Here is a 20,231-nt window from a genome sequence, read left to right on the forward strand (position 1 = left end):
AAAAACAGATGATAGAGCTAAATATGAGCTAAAACTATACAACTCTTAGAGCAAAATATAGGTATAAATACTTCATGACCTTAAGTCAAGTCATGATATCAAGAGCACATGCAATAAAGCAGCAGCCTGTAAGCCAGACTTTAAAATTTAAGACTTCTGTACTTCAAAAGAAGCCATTAAAATGTGAAGAGACAAGCCACAGACTGTGGGTAAAGAAACATTGGCAAATCAAATATCTGGTATTTGATTGTATCCAGAATGTATAAACATCTCTCACAACTTAGTAAGAAGACAAGTAACCCAATACAAAAATGGGCAAAAAATTCACATAGACCACTAAAGAAGACAGATGAATAGCCAACACACACAAGAAATGCTCACCGCGGTTGGAGAAATGCAGATCAGAACCACACTGAGAAACCATAATGAGACCCCACTTGACATATACTGGGATGGCTACTATAAAAGCCAGTGTCACGAGTTGATGAGGGTTGGGAAAAGCTAGAACCTTCTGTGTTGCTGGTTGGGAATGTAAGTCAACGCAGCCACCACTTTGGCAGTTTGACGGTTTGTTAAAAAACTGAACGTGGATTTACCCTATGAGCCAGCAGTTCCACTCTCAAGAGAAATGAAAATACAGAGCCACACAAAGACCTGGACGCAAACGTTCGGTGCAGCCTCATTCTTTGCAACCCAAAAGTGAAAGCAGTCAATGAACAAGTAAATCACGTGGTTTATCCATGCAATGGAACGAGACTCAGCAATAAAAAGGAACGGCGCAATTAACACAGTGCTACCACATGCACAAACCTTGGAATCGCACTAAGCGACAGAGGCCAGACACGCAAGAGCGCAGTCTAAAACTCCACTTACACCCAATGTCTAGAGCAGGCGAATCTACAGAACCAGTAGATGGCTCAGCGGCTGTCTAAGGCTGAGGGACGACTGACTGCAAACGAACATGAGCGTTCTTCTGGAGAAACGGAATTATTCTCAGCTGGATTATAATGAAGGCTGTACAACCACATACCTGTGTTAAAATCTCTGCACCATACGCTTTATGTTACAGAAATCATCCCTCCGAGAGTCATTTTAAAGAAATGACATTACAAACGCTTCTGTTACGCCAACTTTCTCAGGGACGTTAATTTCTGTGCTGAGGGGATCAGCGCCCTGGAGGGAAGGTGAACACAGAACGTGCCTGAGCCAGCACTTGCCCAGAGTCAGCTGCTACGTGTCAGGAGTGCTTCAGACACCCTCTAAAAAGATCTCAGGAAGCTTTAAGGTCAATCTTTTTAAAAAATTTAATAGAAAAAAGAAATAAAAGAACACCATCAACAACAGATAGTTTGGGCTATTTTAGAAAACTAACTGCTGAAATATTTACATTCTGAAAAAAGATGCTTTCTTGTCAAGATATTATTCAGCAGTATTTACACTGACCCGGCACCTATACATTTTGATTTAAAAATAAAACTGAGTGCCCAACATGTGATAACAAGGCTTGAAAACTTGTATCTACTCTGAACTTGCAGTTAACATCCAAAGACTTGAAAGGGCCTCCGACGTCCTTCGTGTTTCGTTTCTCTCCCGCTCCGTGGCGAGGAGACTCTAGACCCTGCAGGCCTGACGGCGCCCTTCTGTTGAGGGACACGGCAGAGACAAGGGCAGACCTCTGTACGGATAGCGTGTTGGCTCGGAAGCTGATAACCATGAGAGACAATATACCAGCTTTCCTAAAATAAACCATTTATTGAAAAAAGAACCTTTTTTCTTAAAATTTCATTAATCGGCCTTTTGCAGAACAAACCTGTGACTTGCCAACAACAACAGAAAAAGGCAAGGGTTCAGTCAGTGCACTCGACAAAACAGGAGATTAACAACGAGGCCCGGGACGCCTGCTAACACTGCAACTGCTTCTGGACCTAGAAAGGTCGACGGTATCACTGATGCCACGGTTCTCCATCGGCCGGGACCCGGCGGGCATGGAGGCGGGGGTCCGTGTACAGTAGTAACGGCACTTGGCACGCAGCTTCTCTGCCTCGCGGGCGCCAGCTCTCGGGGGGACCCCAGGCCGCGGACGGGAGCAGCAGGAGATGGGCGCCAGCTCTCGGGGGGCCCCGGGCCGCGGGCGGGAGCAGCAGGAGGCGGGCGCCAGCTCTCAGGGGGGCCCCGGGCCGCGGACGGGAGCAGCAGGAGGCGGACGCCCGTCACCGGGCAGCCGGCCGGCTCGGAGGGTCAGAGGGGCCGACGCCGCTCCTCGGCGCGGTCTTCGTGGAAACGTTACATACAGTAGTGATCGCGGGGACTCTCCGAGTACAGGCGCTCTGCCAGGCCCCAGACGTGTTCGCTTCACTCTTCATCCGTGCAGACCTGTGAGGAAGGCAGGACAGCGCTGAGCCCCACTTGTGTGTGCCGCGCGCCAGGTTTGCAGCTGAGGCATCACCGGCGCCCCCCGACGCTCCGGCAGTGAGCCTGGCCCAGGGCAGAGGCGTGACCGAGGCAGTGGGATGTCACCGCCAAGCTCCGGCTTTACTGACTACTGACAGCACCTCTCAGGGTGTATCTGTACAATGTCAAGTCAACAAAACTTGTTTATATGCCTATAAACAATAAACACATTTTTATTTAATTACAAACCCCTAGTATCTATGCAGTAAACAGCTACTGGCTTCTTGATTTCGCTCCCCCAGGAGTGATGTCACCACCCCAGCCTCATCTCCCCTCACCAGGGCCTGTAAGTGTTTTCTCCAGGGTTCCACTCTCCTTCCATTTCTTCTCCTAATACTCTCCCAGCAATACTTCTGTCTCCAAGCCTATCTCCTACCCCTATTTTCTCCTGAGTGCCAGTCCAGAGTATTTACACGCCCCCAGCAGGTGTCCAAACACACCTCAAACCGCATCTACCAGAGAGAAAACCATCACCCCCGGCCCCAGCCCTCAGCCAGCGGCCCTCCTGACCCGTCCCGGTGAGCAGAACCCGATACCTGCTGACGCGAGCAGGGCCGGGTGCCGTCCTGGGCTCCTGCCCCCACGCACCTCCTTCCACACCCGTCAGTCATACACTCACGGCCCCCTTAACCCCTCAGCTCAGTTCAGTCGCTCAGTCGTGTCCAACTCTTTGCGACTGCATGAACCGCAGCACGCCAGGCCTCCCTGTGCATCACCAACTCCTGGAGTTTACTCAAACTCATGCCCATCGAGTCGGTGATGCCATCCAACCATCTCATCCTGTCACCCCTCCTCCTCCTGCCCGCAATCCCTCCCAGCATCAGGGTCTTTTCCATGAGTCAGCTCTTCCCATCAGGTGGCCAAAGTATTGGAGTTTCACCTTCAACATCAGTCCTTGCAATCAATACCCAGGACTGATACAGGAGGGACTGTGTGACTGATCCATCACCCTGACCTCCCTTCGCAGCCTACTGGCCGTGTCAGCAGCTCCCTAACTGATCTCTTGCCGCCACAATAATCGTGTCGTGCTTCCCAATAAAACTGACGTCCCCCTCTCGGTTCCTGCCTACCTTCCGGCACTATCAATGGCCACCATCCTCACCCTGTGCCCCGCCAGCTCTCTCTGACACCCGGCTTCGCCCTCTCGGGAGCCAGGCTCCATCCCGCTCTGTCCCCCCGACTCCTGCCTCCGCTCCCCCAGCTGGCTAATCCCTCCCCAACGGCTGTGGCATCTCACTCTGAAGGAAGCAGGAGCTGGGGTCACCTGACGGGATGAAAGTCCTCCCCTCGGTGACGCTACAACGTGGCACATGTCCCACCGTCACGGCTCTAACACGACCCTCGGTCGGTGCTCGGTCCGTCCCTGCTCCCTCGGCAGAGACTGGCTGCTACCAGCCCTGCACTCACGCAGACTGCATACTCTGAAGGGAAACTGTCTCACCCCGTCCCCCTGAAAATCCCATTTAACGGTCCCAAGGCCCCTCAAAGCACTAACATGGGTCAAGGAGAACCACAACGAACATCTGCCAAAGGAAAAAAAAAAACATACAAAATTCCCCGCACCGTACATTTTAGCTCCTTTCCATTTCAGGTATATATATATTTCCATTTCTATTTAAGCTTCCAAAATTTCATTAAAGTGCCAGATGCGAAGAGAACGCAAACACTTATACAGCACGCTGCCAAACCTTGACGAAGGCGTGGTCGAGGAGCTGGCTGGCCGTCCACCGCATCCTGGGCTCGCTCTCCAGGCAGTGGGAAAGGAAGTCCTTCCCTTCGGGGCTTAATCGTTCGGGGATCGGCGGCTTGTGCCCCATTCCCACTTTGTACATAATCTGGAAGTTGTGTTCGTATTCATGCCAAGGTCTCTAAAAACAGGAAGAAAATCAGGCGTCGACACTACATGACCACAAAGAAAACGCAGCTGCCCCGTCTCTTTTTAGGCCTCTCAGTATCGACAGGCACCAAGGCCGGCAAACTTTTACATAAGCCTGCAAGCCAGGCGGTCTCTGTCACAACTATTCAATTTTCCCCTTGTAGCATAAAAGCAGGCTTAGGCTACAATGTATAAATGAATGGGTATGGCCGTGTGCCAAAAAAACTTTATTTACAAAATTAGGCGGTGGGCAGAGTCTGCCTACCCCGAGGTGTCCTACTGTCCAGCATTACCGAGATGTCATCATCATCTAATACATAAAATAATATAAAAATGTCAATAAAACAAAGCCCCACAGTCATCTTACTAGGATGTTTAATATGCTACCTTGTTCAATAATCAACATTAAATTCTACTAGTGCCAAGCTTATTTTATTACAATTACGGGGAAATGAGATTCATGGGGGAAAGAACTAAGTTTGCATAGCCTCCCAGTTTATGCCCCATTGTTTAGCTATTGAGATGTATATTCTTCAGTGTGAGAACTCACTTTTTTCCCAATGTATGACTTGATTGAAATAACAGGTACCATGGGCATCTATGTTAATGCTAACAGAAATAATAGTAGCTAATATTTATTAAGCACTTATCCTCAGCAGCTGCAAGTCGAGCCTATAATAATTCAATTTCCTACTAATACTACTTCAGAGGTTTGTAACTTTCTTGCTTTATAGCTAAAGCTGTAAACCCCCCCTGCCAAACACACGACCTTTGCGCATTTGTGTATTGTACAGTTGCCCGTCAGCAGTATCTACATCAGACCAGTTCTGAGGATTTTCAGATCTTACGTCGCACGGGACAGTTTCACTGCCCTTAAAATCGATACGCTCTGTCTGTCCTTCCTTCCGTCTCCCAGTGCTAAGTCGCTCAGCCGTGTCCGACTCTGTGTGACCCCATGGACTGTAGCCCGCCAGGCTCCTCTGTCCATGGGATTCTCCAGGCAAGAATCCTGGAGTGGGTTGCCATGCCCTCGTCCAGGGAATCTTCCCGACCCGGGATCGAACCTGCAACTCCAGCACTGGCAGGCAGGCTGTCTACCACGAACGCCACCTGGGAAGCCCCGGCAACCACTGATCTTCTCTGACTTGCCTGTTCCGCCTCTTCCAGAATGCCAGAAGGTTAAGAATCATACAGGATGTGGTGTTTTCAGACTGGCTTCATTCACTCGGCAATAAACACGCTTCTTCCAGTTTCTCCCTGTTGTTTCAGGGCCAATTTCTTTCTGTCACTGCATAATAATATTCCATTGTGTGGCTTACCACAGTTTATCCATTTGAAAGATTGCTGGCTGCTTCAGAGTGGTGGCAATTATGAATAAAACAGATACAGGCATTGATGTGCCAGTCTGTGTGTGGACAGAAGGTTTCAACGTCTGTTTCTTCTCGTATCTGCTAACTTTTCTGTTTTAATTGGAGTTTCATGCTTTTGCTTTTCCTCAGAGGAGTCCCCTGAGTCATGCATCTGATAAACATTTGGCTCCTCGTTTGTCACTTGTTTTGACTTACCGTATCTTTTGACAGGTTGTGGTCTCTATTTTGCAGGAAACGTGTTCCCAGTATTCATAATGGGGGTGAAGCCACGACTGCTCTGTTAATGCAAAGTGCCCCCCACCGCCCCCCCCGCCAGGCATGGGCTCTGCTCACCTTGCCAGTCACCATCTCTATGACAACACATCCCAGGCTCCAGATGTCAGCTGCACGCCCGTGGCCTTCTCCTTTGGCGCGAGTGATGACTTCTGGAGCCATGTACGCTTTAAAAGTCACAGATACAATGAGAGGAACGGGTTACAAATACCGCATCATGAATTAACAGAGCCAAGCAATACATTAATCCTATTTAATATTCCACAGAGAAGCAGCAACTGATTTGTTCAGGGGAAACTTTCTCTCAATTACATAATAAAAAATATCAAGCTTCGAAAATAAATATCTCAAAATAATTTCTTGAATGGATATTTTAGGAGCCAAATTAATCTTCTAAAAGACAATTTTGAATGTGCAAATATTCAGATAAATTCTATTTGTGACGAAAAATATGAAATTTAACCTGCAAAAGAGAATGTGAAGTTTTATGACATGTTTCTAAATGATCAGAACAAATAATCACCATTTTAACATAACGCTGTTTTGACTAGAATAGTTTTAATAAACCCAGTGTGAAACACAAGGCTTTTCTGGGAAGGGAATGAGGCTTTTCTTCCCTCCTGTAAGTTTAAGGGAGAAATGTGACTTCCCAGTATGATGAGCGCTTTCAGGCATGGCTCCTCCCCACCTGGTGAGAAGTCTGGAGTGCTCTCCACGTCGGCCGACCAGGAGGAGGGCAGACAGGCAGGGTCCCGGCACGCTTGAGGGAGCCCCAGGGCAGAGCCGAACCTCGCCAGACCCACCTGCTGTCCCCAGCGTGCTGTTCACTTCACCAGGCATGGTCTGCGCATTGTTCTTAAGCTTTACTGAGCATCCGAAATCCCCCAGCTTGATTAGCCCAGACGAGGTCAGGAAGATGTTGGCACCTAACAAGAAATGAGCAGCGGTGAGCCTCTGAAACACAACGCAGGCATTTTGAAGCTTATGTGGTAAACTCAACTGTCAGGAGCTTGATTTGTAACATTATAAAGATTTATGAAACTTTACTTCCAAAGTGTTATCATTAGAAAGATTTTAAGCTTCATTCACAAATGGTAATACAAAGTAAAGAAAATTTAAAATCAGTGCAGACAGCTTTGACACATTCTGAACTGAAACACACACATAAATTCCAACATTAAAAACCCAGGGAGAGGGACTTCCCGAGTGGTGCAGTGGGTAAGAATCCACCTGCTGGCAGGGGACCTGGGTACGATCCCTGGTCTGGGAAGATCCCACCTGCTGCGGGGCAGCGGAGCCCACACCCCACAGCTACCAAGCCTGAGTGTTGCAACTGCTCGAGTCCGTGCGCCTGGAGCCCGCGCTCTGCAAAGAGCAGACATCCACGCGAAGCCCGCGCCCCGCAGGGGAGGGCAGCCCCCGCTCACCGCAGCCAGAGAAAGTCTGCGTGCAGCTACGAGGACCCGCTGTGGCCAAAAATAAAGTGATTATTTAAAAACCAGGGAGATGCTTAAAAGAGAAATTACCTATAAACACAAATGCCTGTGGCAGCAGTTCTAAAGGTGAGAGCTTGTGTACAATCAGCAGAGGGCGTAGCAGGAAGCAAGTGTAACTGAGACCTAACTCACACACACACACTCTCTCTCTCTCTCTCACACATTCTCTCTCTCTCTCTCTCTCTCTCTGTCTCTCTCTCTCTCTGCCGGTCTGCAGAGCTGCAGCCAAAGCCGCCATCAGACTGAGTCCAGGCTGATGGAAAGAATGTTCTGCACGTGTCTGCTATCTCAGGAGCAGCGCACACGCCTGGCTTGTACTCCAATTGGAACCTGGGGTCACTGCTCATCTCCTGGGGTGGCCCTGCCCCCTGCAGGCTACAAGGCCTGAACCCCTCCAACTGAGCCACAAGGTTCAGCCTTCTGTCCAAGGTACCTCCTTCCAAAAGCCACACAGAGCCCTCACGTTAGATAGCCAGCCGCACGACGAGCTGCTGACCCTCCCCACTGCCAGGGCAGGCGGTCCCCGCGGAGCACACCGCGCTAACGCATCGTTCTGGAGCTGGCTCACAGGCCCACTCTCAGCCACACTGAGCTCTAGAGATTATCACACGGACGCACATGGATGGACTTGACTCAAGGACTCTGAGGGATTCTCTTTATGGCCACGGCCAACGACACGAAGGCACCGCTTCCTGAGTGTGGGGTTTGTGTCAGAACAACTGTAAACGGGCTACGCCATGGCCTCACCCAGAGCCGGTGAAGCAAACACCCAGACAACAGAGCACGTGGTGGAGGCGGCGGGGACTGGGGTATGCCGGGCGTGCAGGAGCCGTCACAGAGCGTGGGCAGTGCTTCCACCAGAGCAGCAGGCCACGGGGCGGCCCAGCCCCACAGGGGCTGACGCCTGGCCGCAAGCCCAGCCGTCTACAGTGAACCCGTGCAGGCTGGCCTCAGGTTAAGGGCGAGAATGAAATCCTTCCATCTGGGGTCAGTTAGACAGCAACCTCGTTTGTCCCTCTCATCACCCCCGAGACTCCCAGGTGCGGAGGTCACGGGCACGGTGTGGGTCAGGCAAACACAGGGGGCAGTTCTGGGATAAGCGTGGCTGCTCCCTTCACACGAGAAGGGCCAGCGCTTTCCCTCAGTCCGGGTGACCAAGACGACCTCGAGTAGGACTCTCCACTGGAGGACAGTGGTGTAAATAAACCCTGAAGTCAAAGTGTTCGTCGCTAGGTCATGTCCCACAGTGTGCGACCCCATGGACTGTAGCCCACCAGGCTCCTCTGTCCACGGGAGTCTCCAGGCAAGAACACGGGAGTGGGTTGCCATTCCCTTCTCCAGGAGATCTTCCCAACCCAGGGATCAAACCCAGGTCTCCTGCATGGCAGGCGGATTCTTTGTCATGAGCCACCAGAGAAGCCCAGAGAAACTGTCTCTCTCCCCAGACTCAGCTGCAAATCATAACTTACACCAGCATCCCTGATTCACCGTCACTTTACATGTTCACAAGGTTCACACTCAAATACAGGAGGGAAAGAAAGGATGTTCTGCTCACAGTGTCCAGTAACTACTCAGGGCAGAGCAGCAGATTTCGTTTCGGGGCACAGATCTGGCTAGGCGTAGTGCTGAGCAGAAAGAGCGGAGCTGCGTGCTCCTAGAAGGGGATGTATGTCCCGTGCAGGTTCCCCACGCTGGGCTCTTCACAGAATATTCAAAGAAAGCTGTGTCTTTCTGGAGAAGGGAGGGCAGCCACCCTGTGCCGGGCACGGCTGACACCCTCGCGGGCAGGGGAGTGTGAGGATCACCTTTAATGTCACGGTGAACGATGCCATGCTCGTGAAGGACGTTGATGGCCACGGTGATCTGCTTAGAATACAGCCTGATGACGTGCTCCTGGAGTCCCAGCCTCGACACCTCTTCCAGGGTGCCCTCATCACAGTACTCCATGAAGATGTACATCTCCTCCTGCGGGAGGAACCACACACGGCCCCATGTCTACCTGGACGCTGAGTGAAGAGCCTGGAACGCTCCACTGGCCACGCCCCCGAGGACTCCTCCTTCTAAGGGTCAGCTACACTGTCATCCTGAAGTCTGAATTCGTCTCAAAACGGTCACTTCTAACTCCTCTATAAAGAGCGGTGTCTGCCTGCCTCCTCTGTCTGGAATTATACAGCTCGTTGGGATTAGAGCATCGCTGAATCACAGGTGGTAAATGTCTGTAATCCTTTGAAATTCAGTCTGCTATATAATCTCAGACAGGGACCAACAGGACTGTCCCTATACATGTATTATTAAGTACTGAAACACATCCTTTTCAGATACGAATTCATCTGTGAAAAACATTAAAAATCGCCAGTATCCAACGTCCCCAGAAGCTCATATTCCACCAAGGTGATCCTTGGTGATCCTCCAGGTGACCCTCTTTCCCTCCAAGTGTTTATTGCTAAACACTAGGGGGAAAATAAGCTGAGAAGTCTTCGCTTTCTCTCATTTTACAATGGTTCTTTAAATACAAACAAAAGGGGAAAAAAAATTACTGAATAGTGTGTTCAACAGTGGCTCGGCCAAAAAACAGAAGGGGAGAAAAAAAAAGCAACCAACAGCAGTGTCGGGGGGCACTAGAGGAATCTTCTGATTGGCAGGATGGGTTTCAGTGCTTTATAATGTTGGGTTAATGACTACGGTCTACAACTTACATTTCAGGAAGGACTCCTCTAGTTTCAGAGAGAAGGCAGAAATGGTGTAACTCATGGAGATTTCCTGAGAATTAGGCAAAGTTACTGTGCTCTGAAATGAGAAGACCTGTGATGTAGGACAGGACTCCATCTGCACCCTCACTGACCGCTCACACCGCACAGTGTGATCAAAGTTGGCTTACTCTATGTAGCTCCACACCAAAATACCGAACCAGATTGGGGTGCTTGATGCCTTCAAAGATTTTCAGCTCGTCTGCCGTTTCCTTGATGGTTTTATGGTCGTTGGGTTGAAATCGAATCTGGAAAAGGAAACGGGCTGGTTACTGTTGGCACCGGTACAGACTAGAAACGCGCCCACCTGACTTCCGGGGGGCTGGCTTCCCCCTGCTGAAGAGTAAGGCGCGCCTGCTTCAGCGTGTGCCCAGACAGCAGCCCGTGGGATCCCCTTCGTGACTGCAGACAATTAGCCGAAACATGGGACCGCCAGGAAGCAAGCGTAGGTGTTTAAGTTTGGGGCGAGACAGAAAGATGAGAGAAGATTCTGCTCTCACCAAGCTCACGACCACATGGGCACGGCCTGAGTGCCCCATGGTGAGGATGAGGAGATGCTGCGGGGGTTGAGGGGTGGGCTGCACGTGCCCGGCACCCCACGGCCCTGGGTGTCTCCCAGGGGGCCTTCCTCGGGCGTTCCCCCTCCTGCCATCCTACCTCCAGCAGCTAACAGGCTGCTCATTTCTGAACCTTAACACAAATGTCCCCCAAGCCCCCCGACCAAGCCCCCCATGGTCCCAAAGGTGTAAATGCCTAGACTGTGGGAAACATCAGCGTTTCAGACGTCTGAGAGGTCAGCGCACCGCAGGAGCACTTGGGCCAGCCCTGACCTCAACACAAGTCTCGTTTCCAAGTCTCCAGCACACAGAGGCCCCAGGGGCCGGGCACCCACCTCCTTCATGGCCATCAGCTCGCCGGTGTCAACGTTGATGCAGGTGTACACCTTCCCGTACTGCCCTTCCCCTGTGAACAGGGACAGACATGCTGCTCTCAGCCACCAAAGCCAGGCCACTCTAACTCATTCAGACGTATAGTGATGTCTTCCCATCCCGACATTCAGATCTCTAGAATCGTGCTTACCACAGTCTACTACTGCAAGATCCAAACTATTTCTGAATGTTCCCTGATAACGTTAAGTCTCAGGCAATCTTTTCACTATGTCTTACTGTAAATAGAATAGAACTGACCGGCAAATCCCAGAAGAGGCATGAAGGTGAGCTCTGAGCCCTCTGGAGCACAGTCCAGAGCCCCTTATGGCCCTGGAGGAGGTCTGGGCCGGGGGGCAGGGGGCATGGCCGGGATAAGCCTGTTGCCACCTCAATGGACCTCCCTGCTGTCCGTCCAGGAATGTGGGAGGTTAGTGGGGTATTCTACTGAGACACCTTCTGAAACATTAAACTAAGGGGACACAGATACATGGCTACATAAGACTGACACTGAGAATTCACACCATTTATAAAGGATCTGATTCTGTTCAGTGTCTTCTGTCCTGACAGCTCTATGAAAACTTGCTGAGGTTCAGAGTCCTGTATTAGAGTTGTGTTTGCTTCTCCAGACCTAAATGCTCAACAGATAAATGCATTTGAAAGGGGGAAAAGTCTGAAACATAATCAGCTCCTTCTCCACACAATCTATCACTAGTTATATAACAGGAAATTAATGTTTTTGAAGACACGGTCCCATTGGTATTTGTATTCAGTCTCGCTTCATTAAGGATTGTGTGGGAATAAGATGGAAAGAATATAAACTAGAACAAAAGGGTAGGATTTATGGAGTTCTCCACTGGCAACTTCTGGAGTTATCAAGCAGAACCATTCCATTTAATGAATCATTTAAAAATCTCTTTTACATTGTTCTTAGAACATATCTTGCAAGTGAAACCAAAAACTCAGAACCTTGTGCGAAAGAGAGGATGTGTATTTGCCATGCCTGTAAGAGAAAAAGACCAGCCATGGAGACTTAACCTAAAGAAGTGTGACTTGCTAATTTCTAACAGGGACCATCTTTGTGTCCTGTTCTTCAGTTTTCTTACCGATTTTGTTTCCTCTTTGCCACTTAAACGTCACCTTCCTCAAGCCAACGTGCATGACGTTGTCGTAAGACTTGGGGGTGTCACAGACTTGACCAATGATGTTTCTTCTCCTCATTTCTCGATACCGCTTTTCTTCAAACAGTCGGACTGATTTCTGAATGGCTTCTATGGGTCCTTGCTTAGAAGCAGTATCTGCAAGAAGTATAAACTCAGTCACCCCAACAACCATAATCAGGTCGACTTCTAGCAAATAATCATAAAAACAGAGCAACAGATATTAGCACTCCATCAACCATCACCTATTCAGCTACCCAGCACCTGAATTAAAGTCCCCCAAACCGAACATCTTCAGAGCATGCAATCCACGATAGGGAAGTACACACACAGAACAGGAGCTCAGACAGAATGAATGGTTTCCTCTCCCAAGGCTGGTCAGACTCTGTAGTCGCCACCTGCCGGCCTCTAGTCTCTCCCCTCCACCTGCTCTCACTGCTCAGAATTCTCTTATTGTTCAGCCGCTCAGTCGTGTCTGACTCTCTGTGACCCCAAGGACTGTAGCCCGCCAGGCTCCTCTGTCTGTGGGATTTCGCAGGCGAGAATGCTGGAGTGGGTTGTAGCTTTCTTCTCCAGGGGATCTTCTCTACTGAGGGATCGAACTCACGTGTCCTGCATTGCGGGCAGATTCTTTACCACTGAACCACAAGAGAGTCCCCCAGAATTCTCTTACTCAAATGTAAAATCTGATCATATTGTTTAAGCACATAATTTATTTCATGGTTCATCCCAACTTGCTGACCAACAGTCCAAGGCCATCACGCAGGGTCTTTCCAGGTTCCCTTCTCCCGGCCACTGCCCCTGGCCCCACCGCAGTCTCCAGACCAGCCTGACTGAAGAGCCTCCATGGACCACACCACATAGCGCCTCGCTCCTGGCCCATCCACCGCGGTCTCCGGACCAGCCTGACTGCAGAGCCTCCATGGACCACACCACACGGCGCCTCGCTCCTGGCCCATCCACCGCGGTCTCCGGACCAGCCTGACTGCAGAGCCTCCATGGACCACACCACACGGCGCCTCGCTCCTGGCCCATGCTCACACCGCCCCGTCTTCCAGCTGTCAGAGCTTACTCCCCTCCAGGAAGCTGTCTCTGCTCTCTGCTGGGAAGGGAGTAAAGCCTTCCTTTCTCTAGAGTCAGAATGGCTGGAACAAAACCCAGGCTTAACCTTTTTCTAGGCGTTTGAAAATCGGCAAGTTAATTACCTTCTTCAGACATCAGATTGCAAAACAAAATCCAAAAATACCTCATTCAGAGATACTGTGAGAATTTAATGAAATCACACACATAAAGCAATTAGCCCAAGGCCTGGAACATGAAAATACTGGGTAAATTTTAGCTTTTGTTATTATAGCTCCTTATTTTTCCATCTAGCCATCTCTATTTGTCCAACTTATTTTATCATGATTTATAGAAAAAAGTATCTTTTACATAGATATCTAAAACAACCGTTTCATGAAACACTATTACCGCTATTACTCTTTCTACATGTGACTGGGACTCCATTCAATTTGTGTGTGTGTGTGTGTGTGTGCACGCGTGTGCGCGCATGCTGATTTTACGACAACCCACTAACGGGTCACAATCCACAATGTGAAAAGCTCCTGGCTGCCCCAGTTCTCACATGCAGGACCTAAGGAGGCATCTAAGAGCCTGAATGTTCTGTCAAAGAGATCACTGAGGCCTGGGACGACTGAAAGGTTACTCTGAGAAGAGAAATTCCCAGAGACTTACAAGGTTCCAATTACAGGGTCTGACCACAATCATTTCCTAAAAGCGGGACCCCTGTTTCCCTCACCTCACCGCGTGACACGTCACGGCTACTTGGCACTGACCAAGGCTGCACGGCTGTCGGGCTGTGGGCTCCATTGTTAAACGCTTCTGGGAAACAGTCTTTTCTTTTACAGTAAACATTTCTCAAGATTTCCTAGTCTTTTAAGATGTCTGTGCAGACTCTAACTCTCCCAAGAGTTCCCTAGTTTACTTGACCACAAAGTATTTGTTTTGAAAATTATCACAAAGACCTGTATCCGTGGGAACCGCAGATGACGTGCGAGGCCCTGGGGAGAACCCCTCCCTGTCACCGGGCTCGAGCTGACAAACGCCCCCCGACCCCCAAACCCTACACGTGCCTCACCTGCCCAGCCTGGAGAATGCGGCTTCACGGCCGCTCCCGCCTCCTGAGTGCCCCTCGGGGCCACTCCCCACCTCCCCCGCGACCCAGGCCCGCCCCCACTCCCTGGACACAGGAGGCTTGCCCGCTGCAGAGGCCCAGGGGCCGCCCGCGGGCTGCACGCGGGCCTGGACCACCGAGCCCACCGCCGAGGACTGGCCGAGCCGAGGCCTCCCCGCACCCTTGCAGCCCCACCTCCACCTCCACCCGCGCTCGCCGGGCCGGGCCGGCGGGTCTGGTCTTCAGTCACCGGGCCTCCAGACGTGTTTCTCTTTCTGTACTTTCCCTCCTGGCTGGACACAGACCTCCTTCCTTCAGGGGCCAGCCCAAGCCTCGGCCCTCCCTGAAGCCCCCCGTGACTGCTGCAGGCCCGGTGACAACCCTCCTGCTTGGTCGCACCCGTTCCGGACAGGTGCTGTGGGGGCAAGCGCAGGTGACCTCAGCCCAACGTCTGGCCTCTCAGAAACTCGAATCATTTACGAAAAGAGAACAGGATCTGTTCTGCCTAGGTTATGGCTCAAGACTGTTGTGCCGAAGAATACGTGAAAGCATTTTGTGCTAGACCAGGGCCTTTTCTGCTATTTATTCTTCTCGTTCATACGGACTGATCACCTGCTCTGTATGACAAATGCTTTCTCTTAGCTTCTTAGCATAATAAGTAAGTGGTTATTTGTTTCACAAGTATTTTTAATATTCCTACCATGTACAAAGGGCTTCCCAAGTGGCGCTAGTGGTAAAGAACCCACCGGCCAGTGCTGGAGACATTAAGAGACACGGTTCAATCCCTGGATCAGGAAGCTCCCCTGGAGGAGGGCATGGCAACCCACTCCAGTATTCTGGCCTGGAGAAGCCCATGGACGGAGGAGCCTGGTGGGCTACAGTCCACACGGTCGCAAAGAGTTGGACATGACCAAGTAACTTAACACACACACCATGTTGAAAGGGTTATGCAAAGGGCCCACCCATGTGACACACAAAATGAACATCACCCTGCTTAAAGAATACAAAACTGAGAAAAACACATTCCTGCTCCAAAGGAACTTATGATGATAAGAAACAGGAATTGCACACACACAGCACAGACAGGAAGTGATGCCAGAGGCACAAAAGGGACCATAAAACATTAATGTAGAAGGTCGAGTCAGTCATAAGCTGAAGCACATCTTAGCTGAAACTGTTTGCTTTATGCTTAAACATTCAACATTCTTTCTCTTACCCTTGGTCTGACTGATAAGTGTCCGAAGTTCCCAACTTCTTCGAGTTGACCCACTTGAATCACCTTTTGGATATGCCGGCTCTGCAGAGAGTAATTTTTCATACAAACTAGTAAGACTTAGAAAACAAACAGGCATATTTGATTCAGAGCCAGAACGAAATGTAGGTGAGTAGTGATGATTAGTTAACCACCAACCTGTCATTCCCGGTGATTAATTTGTTTGATGAGAGTGAAAAGCTGTCTCTACAATCATTTAGAGCAAACTGTTCCAAACTAAGAAGTTGTGAATGGGGTTACAGGACTTTAACTACATTGAGGTTCCACAAGTAACAGCCAACAGAATACTGAGCAGAAACTGGATTTTGCTGGGGAGGCGGGGGGTGGGGAGCGGGAGGGGTCCCCCCTTCCCAAGGTCCTACCCAGGAGCACAGCAGAGCTACAGGAGCAACCGTGTGGTTTCTGGGCAAAGACTCCTAGTTCTGCATTCTAATAAAACTTAAGCCTGTCATCTGCAAGCACAGTGCCAGTTTCTATTTTTAAAGTGAATTAAGAGCACTCAACAAATAAAATATCAGGAACAATAATTTTTCAAAATTATTTAGCAACAGAGGGAGAAAAAGCACATGGAGAAAGGCATCTATATTGAAAGGCCAGCGTGCCCAGCACTAAACCTCTCCAAGGCTCTGTCACTACCTGTTCTCAGCGGAAGCCAGTGGCCCGGGACGAGCGCTGAGGCTGGCCGGGGACGCAGTGGACACCTCACACACTCACCCTCGCGCTCCTCGGTGGGGCTGGAGTGGCGGCTCAGCGACCTGAACTGCAACTCAGCTGCGATGGAAGCCAGGCGGTCATTTTCAGGGACGCTGGAACCCCTGTTTCAATATTTTAAAAATTAAGCTATCAATCTGATAGAACTTGAAAGATTTGTCAGAGTCTTCTAGAGCAGCGATTCTCCACTGGGGGTGACTCTGCCCCCCAAGAACATCGGGCATCCATGGGTAAAGGACAACATGAAGGACAGCCCCCAAACCCAGACTGATTCACCTGAAGTGACAGCGCCCCTACCGAGACACCTGTCTCTGGGGTTTGGAAGGAGGACACAGGAGAACCTGGCTGCACAAGACATGGCTTCACTCAAAGACAGCAACAAAAACAAAACAGTCGTTGCTGAAGTGTTACTGACATGTGTGGAAAGCTCTCTAATTTAAGCCCAGGATGGATTAAAGTTAGGAGCCAAATCTGGCTAATGTTTAAGATGATCACCACATTATATTAAGTACTTAATTCCATTTAAAGTGCTAAAATCATTACACGATTCACAAGAGCTCAAGTCTCTTCAGGAGCAGGTGGAAGGGAACACCTAACCACTTCTTAAGCAGCAGCCAAGCAAAAGGGCAGAAGAGCAGGAAGCTTAACATGTAAAGGGCAAAGCTAATTTGCAGCTTTTCCAGAAGAAAAGTGTTCAGCAACCCAGAATGAGTCCACAAAAGGGTATATCAAGCCCAGAATTAAATAAGGGCAAGCGTTAAATTATAATTCAGATCATCCGAAATACGGTGTTAGTTTATTAACCAGTTTAGTGCGTATTTTTTTAAACGAATGATATAATGAAGTATGGTAGCTTTTATGCTTGTTTATTACAGACTGAGTGGGTTTAAAGCAACATGGTCTATCGGACAGACACTCACAAATTATGAAGTGTGCAAGGCTTTTTTTAATCTCCCTACACTCTCAAGTCTAGTGCGGTCCGTGTTAAGTCTGGAGTGAGGAGGCTATCTCCTGCTATGGAGTTCATCAAGAAGTCTTGGCATCGTTTCACAGAAAAAAATCACTGATGCTGAAGTGAAGAAACAACACCCTCCTCCTAAACTGCGCCAATCCTGGGACCACGGAGAAGCCAATGACATCCCCATCTTCCTGCTTTCCCCAAGAGGGGTTAGCCAACTCCACATCCTCAGACTTCTGCCAGGGCAACAGGCAAGAAAACAGAGTTCAACCAAATGGTGTAAGGGTGAACGCCTAACAGCTCTCTGCAGGGGGAGCGGGAGTCTGCAGACTTCAACAGCTTCTGTGGTCTAACAACTGACTTGCACAACTCCTGAAAAACAAACAACCGACTCTTGCAAACCAGTTTAGAGCTACTCCAGCAAGCGGAACACTGGAAGGCTATTTTCTCAATAATGGTAAGATCGCTGAAGCCTGTTTCCTAAGTCAAACCGTATCGAATCAAAGTGCTGATTGGATATCGTGGGGCAAAGTAAAAATTTCCCTGTGGCTGACGTGTCTCTAAGGCAGGCCAGCGCCGCACACAGGCTGCCGCGGTCAGGGCCCAGGAACCACCCCGCCTCCCCCAGCCCACCCCGGCCCCGGGAGCCTGGGGCAGAGGTTTGCGTTGGAGGGTGTCAGGGGGCTGACCCCGCGGGCCCCCTACTTCCCAGCACACACACCGCCAGGAAGCACAGACCACTTCAACCCTCGGTGAGGAAAGGCCTTCAAGTTGGCACGCTATGACGGAAGTAAAATGTCTACATCTCAAGGACTGTCCTAAAGGATAAACGAAGAACACTTCTGAAGTGCTGCTCACAACACGCCTAAGAAACCACCTGGCCAGGGCCTGAGGCCAAGGGTGGGCAGAGGCCAACTGTACAAAAACCTGTTCCAAGGTACGCACCCCCGACCGACCAAAGCCTGAACCAAGAGTTCACGGAACCTTTAGTTCTGCAGAAACCGCGTGGGAAGCCCAGTGCTGGCTGAGTGTTCTCAACTATGACTGCGTGTCAGGGCTCGTCAGCTCCCTCACTGAACTAACAAAAGAGACAGCTGCAGCCCCCCACACGGCCATGAAGCACCCGTGGATATGTCTGCCGTGAAATGTTCTCAACATGTAAAAAATAGGGTCAATGGGAATTTGTTCAATGTTAACTGTTAATTCTTTTTAGTTGACTGCTTAAGTTGTAAAATACTTGGGTTTTTTTTTTTAGGTTATAGACAAAAATTGGTTACTAAAAATTAGAGAATATTAATTATTTTAATGCATGAGAAAATGGGAAATATCTGTAGATGTTTTAGACTGCTATAAACTACGTGTAAAAATACCTTTGTCTTCATGTTGATGTATGGCAGAAACCAACACAATATTATAAAGCAATTGTCCTTCCATTAAAGATAAATAAATTAAAAATACCTCAGTCTCGGACACGACTGAGTGACTGAACTGAACTAGTCTATTTTAAATTCTAAAACCACGTGTCACCTTTCTGCCAGCACACTAATATTTCTTCTTGGGAGCAGGATAAAGAGCGCAGAGTTCTTTCCCAGTTTCATCGTTTTTGCTCAATTTTGTTTGACTCTGTCAGCATCCTCAAGGGAAGATGAGAAGAGTGACAGTGTCCATTCTATCGCACAAGGGTGGACTAAGAGCCACCAAATGTCCTTTCTCCTTTAAGCATCTGAGACCTTGATGAGAGCCCCTACACGCCCCCCTCCGCCACCCCACCACCAAATAACTCGGCCAAAATGGGAAAAGCTGCCGCAGCCTCAGTACTGACACAGCAGATGCCAGGCAAGAGGCTCACGCTTGCCTGGAGCTTGCCAAGCATCTGACGGCTCTCTCTAGTAATTATCTAGTCTCCACACGAGATACAAACCTCATGAACTCATTTTCCCCACCACTATAAACGACTTCTAATCAACAGTTGTGTATATCAGGAAATTGGGTTTGAAAAGTGATTTAAAAAAAAACCACCACCACCACCACTTCTAGGTATAACCTAGAGAGAAGCCAGCTTTGAGCGACCCCTGAGAAACTCTTCAGGAAAGGCGTTGTATTTGCCAGAATTCTCCTACCAGTGGACCAGGTTCTTTCACGGATACTCCCTGCACGGTTATTACTGGCAGAAACTCTAGTCATTTGGATTAATGTTTGTGTCAAAGAAATATAAAAATCGGGCAGATAATCTACTTGTGCTGGAGCTTTGGGGCCACGACACCCCAAGGAGGGCCCTTAAGGATCGCCTGACCACACGAAAGCAGCCCCACGAGCCCTGGGACACATCCCAGAGCTGAGGCCACAGCAGGAGTGCGGGAGTGGATGCGGGGCAGGCAGGGAGACCACCTGTGCTCACGGGCACTGCTGATGGGCTGGGGCGGGCGGGCAGACCACCTGTGCTCACGGGCACTGCACCCGGGGCGAGGGGCGGGGCAGACTACCTGGTCTCATGGGCACCGCTGATGGGCTTGGGCGGCGCCGGGTCGCTGCCCAAGGGGCCAGGACGAGCGGCGGCAGGCGCGGGCGCGGGGCTGCCGAGGCTCCGCACGTCCGCGGGCACGCTCCGGGCGCTGGGAGGAGAAGAAGAGGTTCAGGAACACAGGCGAGGAAGGGGACGGGCTCGCACGTGGTTTCAGGAAAAGATAACACAGAGTGAGGAAGCAAAAAATCATCTTCAGACAGAAAACACAAATTGCTCTTTGAAATTCAGGTCAGGTGGCTCAGTGGTAAAGAACCGGCCTGCCAATGCAGGCAACGCACGATCCATCCCTGGGT

General features: G+C 50.0%; 1 protein-coding gene across 5 annotated transcripts in view; it reads right to left on the reverse strand.

The window, feature by feature from the left end:
• Nucleotides 1–1,102: 1,102 nt before the first annotated feature.
• Nucleotides 1,103–20,231, reverse strand: part of MAP3K4 (mitogen-activated protein kinase kinase kinase 4) — a 134,610-nt gene continuing 115,481 nt past the window's right edge. The window contains exons 17-27 of one of the 5 annotated variants that reach the window (XM_065931032.1): nucleotides 19,898–20,026; nucleotides 16,460–16,560; nucleotides 15,689–15,769; nucleotides 12,246–12,437; nucleotides 11,106–11,176; nucleotides 10,375–10,461; nucleotides 9,272–9,431; nucleotides 6,774–6,896; nucleotides 6,031–6,137; nucleotides 4,140–4,319; nucleotides 1,103–2,373 (exon numbers count right to left, since the gene is read on the reverse strand). In XM_065931032.1, coding sequence (XP_065787104.1) covers nucleotides 2,353–2,373; nucleotides 4,140–4,319; nucleotides 6,031–6,137; nucleotides 6,774–6,896; nucleotides 9,272–9,431; nucleotides 10,375–10,461; nucleotides 11,106–11,176; nucleotides 12,246–12,437; nucleotides 15,689–15,769; nucleotides 16,460–16,560; nucleotides 19,898–20,026 — 1,252 coding nt within the window. In that variant the 3' untranslated portion in view covers nucleotides 1,103–2,352. Of the gene's footprint in view, nucleotides 2,374–4,139; nucleotides 4,320–6,030; nucleotides 6,138–6,773; nucleotides 6,897–9,271; nucleotides 9,432–10,162; nucleotides 10,254–10,344; nucleotides 10,462–11,105; nucleotides 11,177–12,245; nucleotides 12,438–15,688; nucleotides 15,770–16,459; nucleotides 16,561–19,897; nucleotides 20,027–20,231 lie in introns of those variants that run through there. The other 4 variants (XM_065931035.1, XM_065931034.1, XM_065931033.1 and 1 more) reach the window with 4 other exon arrangements.

Source organism: Muntiacus reevesi, chromosome 3, assembly GCF_963930625.1.
Source record: "Muntiacus reevesi chromosome 3, mMunRee1.1, whole genome shotgun sequence".
Classification (NCBI taxonomy): Eukaryota; Metazoa; Chordata; class Mammalia; order Artiodactyla; family Cervidae; genus Muntiacus; species Muntiacus reevesi.